The sequence below is a fragment of the Condylura cristata genome, unplaced genomic scaffold, assembly GCF_000260355.1.
Source record: "Condylura cristata isolate star-nosed mole 26May11 unplaced genomic scaffold, ConCri1.0 scaffold00032, whole genome shotgun sequence".
Taxonomy (NCBI): domain Eukaryota; kingdom Metazoa; phylum Chordata; class Mammalia; order Eulipotyphla; family Talpidae; genus Condylura; species Condylura cristata.
In genome coordinates this window covers 18,967,922-18,971,028 of record NW_004567133.1, presented here as the reverse complement: position 1 = coordinate 18,971,028, position 3,107 = coordinate 18,967,922, and the positions used below count along the sequence as shown (strand labels likewise).

Here is a 3,107-nt window from a genome sequence, read left to right as displayed (position 1 = left end):
GGGAGGGCCTGGGAGCCCGCCTCTCATGGCTCTGGGGGCGCTGCTGGGGGGCGCTGCTGGGGGCGCTGCTGGGGGCCGGAGCCAGGTTCACCCAGCCCGGCCCGCGGGGCAGCGCGTGGCTGGCGTTGAGTCTGCAGACGCGGTAGTTCTCGTAGTGGACGTTGTGGGTGATGTCCTTCAGGTCCTGGAGGTGGGAGCTGGGGCGCCCGGGCGGCGGTCAGCCCTCGCGGGGCTGCCCCCGGCCCCCCAGGCCCCGCCCCTCCTCACCGGATGAGCAGGTCCCTCAGGAGGGGAAATTCGCAGTGCGCTATGTTCTCCACTGCAAGACAGGTCGGCTCTGAGCTGCCCGCCTGGCCTCCGGGGCACGACAGCGCCCAGCGTCGCCCCGCCTGCTTGCCCGCTTGGCCCACCCACCTCCCTTTCTGGGTCTGTTCCTTCCCTCGTTCATTCTGTGCCCCCAGGCGAGGCCCCGGGCGCCTACAGATACTGAGCAGGCCGCTGGGCCCGTCCTATGAGCTGGGCAGGGCCCTTGCCGGTCCGCTGTCACTGTGTCCCCGCAGGTGACCCAGCAGGCCCGCAGCACGTCCTGGCCAGTGCATAGGGTGCCCACAGTCATGCAGAGGGGTGCTCGGCCCCCCCAACCACCCTATGAGGCTCATGCTTCCATATCCCCATTTACAGTGGGGAAACTGAGGCCCAGAGAGTTGGGGACCTGTCTGGGGCTTTCAGCTGTGGGCAGGGAGTTGGCCCCAGGACTGGTTCTGCGTGGTGGGCGGGCCGGGTGGGGCCCAGGGCCCCTGGTGAGCAGATCCACTCGTCCACACTCCTCTGTGGCCTCCCAAGGCCCGCACTGACCTTCGATGATGCCCCACTTTGTCTTCCGGCCCAGGACACACCTGCCGTTCACCAGGTGCTCTCGGTCGGCCCCGACCACAGCGAAGGGGATCCGGTCCTGCGGGAGGGCCGGGACGGAGGGTTGGCGGGGCAGGGTGGGGGCGGAGGGCAGGCCCCGAGGCGGGGAGCGGGCGCTGTCCTCTGTGGGGACAGGAAGTGCAGACAGCGGCAGACAGCTCGGGCCAGCAGCGTCCCTGGGTGCCTTGGTGTCTCCTCCGCTGCCGGGACTTCTGCGCAGGTGTGTGCTTGGTGCCTCAGGCCTGGCAGCCCCGAGGCTGCTGGACCTCGCAGCAGCGTTCACACTGCCATCTCGCTAGTGGCCAGTCTCCCTCCTCAAAGAGCAGCGGCCTTTGATGACCTTGGCCTCGAGGTATCGTGGGGTGACAGAGCCCTGCGCCCCAGGGGCGGGCAGCCTGGGGCCCACATGAAGCCACGCCGAGGAAGGGCCACAGGCCGCCTGGCCACAGCGCCTGAACCGATCCTGGCGTCTGGCCCTCCCCGAGCCCTGCTGTCCACTTGCTCCTGGCGGTTTTGGGCTTGAAGAGTCTATGCGTGGCAGGTGACGCGTGCCTGCCTCAGTGCGTCCCTGAACGCGTGCTTTGTTTTCACGTCTATGTATTTAAATTTTTGATAGCAAACCGACTTTCGCTGGCCTCTGAGATGACTTGGCCAGCGGCCACAGATTTGCACAGAGGGACGTTCTGTTCTGACTATTTGCTGCTGGCAGTAGCATTCAGTGACCGGGGAGTCCCTGGCCTGTGCTTTCCCTGTATTTCCCCTAGCTCTGTGCTAGCTGAGAAAGCTCTGTGAAGGCCAAGCCTCTCTGAATCCTCACAGGAAGTCCTGTTCATTGCCCTGGGTGTGGGGGGTGTGTGTGTGTGTGGAGAAACTGGGTGCCAGGTGGGAAGCGGGGACCCAGGACGGGGTGCCTTCTGTGCACAATACGAGGGTGAGTGGCGGCAGGCGGTGCAGGCTGCAGCCCCGTCACTGCGGGAAACGGGCCCTTTTCCAATTCAAGCTTGAGCACCGTGGGCCAGCAGGAGTGGTGTTGAGGCCTGGGATTGCGGAATGGGCCCCAGGCCTCACTGGGTAGTTCGCAGGACCCCACGGACCGACACTGAGTGCCCGTGAGCACAGCACGGCGGGCGTGAGCCATCGTTTCAGGGAAAATGAAGACACTGGCTGTTTCCGCTTCCCGCCTTCTCCCTCTGCCCTCCCGCCGGCCTCTCCCATCCTCTTGGCCCAGTCTTAGGGCACCACTTATCGACTTTGGCTCTTCAGAACACTTCTAATGGAACCCTACAGGGCGTGGCCTTTGGAGACTGGCTTCTTTCATTCAGCATCACGTTTCAAGGTCCCGCCAGCGTGGCAGGAATTAGCACTGGATTCCTTTTCATGGCCACTGCATAGATACCAGAGTGTCAGCCAGGGTTGGGGATACAGTCTAAGGAAATGTGTCATTAGGTGTTTTGCATTGTGCCCCTGCGTGAACGTCAGAGTGTCCTTATGCAAAGCTGCGCTGTGGGGCTACCTCTAGGGGCCCTGTCGTGCAGGTGTCCGCACAGACCAGGACATTATGATGTGGCGTGTGGCTGCATCTGTCTTCTTGTCCACTCCCGTGAGTGCTTTACATATTCAGGCTACCTGTCCCTTTCCAGACCTATCCTTGCAGGCATTTCACCCATGCTGTAGGTTGATCTCACCTGTATCTTGCTCACCCTGTCTGTGATGGACGGAGATTCACGTCTTCGTGAAATAGATGAACGTTGCAAGTTGGAGACAAAAGAATCTCCAGATGGAACAGATGAGTGGAAAGGAATCACCCTGCCTCGGCCCTGCCAGCCTCGCGCCCCCCCACGGCTGCCTACCCGGATCTTGCTGTTGAGGATCCGGTCATTGGTGTCCTCGTCGAAGCACTGCTGGGGGTACACGTCGATGCAGTGGGTCTTCAGGTTCTGCTGGATCTGGGCATCGCACACAAGTGACCTCCGCTCACCTCCGTATTCTCCGCGCCCCAACTCCCCTGGTCCCGCCCGCCCCAGGGAGCCGGATCACCCTGCGCCTGAAGGCCTCTCGCTCTTCAATGGTCAGGCTGTCAGCCCGGGCAATCACGGGCACCACATTCACAGTCCGGCACAGCCGCTGTAGAAACTCGATGTCCAGGGGCCTCAGGCTGTACCCGCAAGAAGGCGGTGGTGGGCGTGGCAGCAGCG

General features: G+C 63.1%; 1 protein-coding gene across 1 annotated transcript in view; it reads right to left on the bottom strand.

Annotated features, from left to right (window-relative positions):
- Positions 1-3,107, bottom strand: part of SEPT12 (septin 12) — an 18,030-nt gene that overhangs the window by 10,926 nt on the left and 3,997 nt on the right. Inside the window, exons 5-9 of the mRNA XM_012731730.1 lie at positions 2,950-3,067; positions 2,763-2,858; positions 856-952; positions 268-319; positions 58-197 (exon numbers count right to left, since the gene is read on the bottom strand). Coding sequence (XP_012587184.1) covers positions 58-197; positions 268-319; positions 856-952; positions 2,763-2,858; positions 2,950-3,067 — 503 coding nt within the window. The remainder of the gene's footprint in view (positions 1-57; positions 198-267; positions 320-855; positions 953-2,762; positions 2,859-2,949; positions 3,068-3,107) is intronic.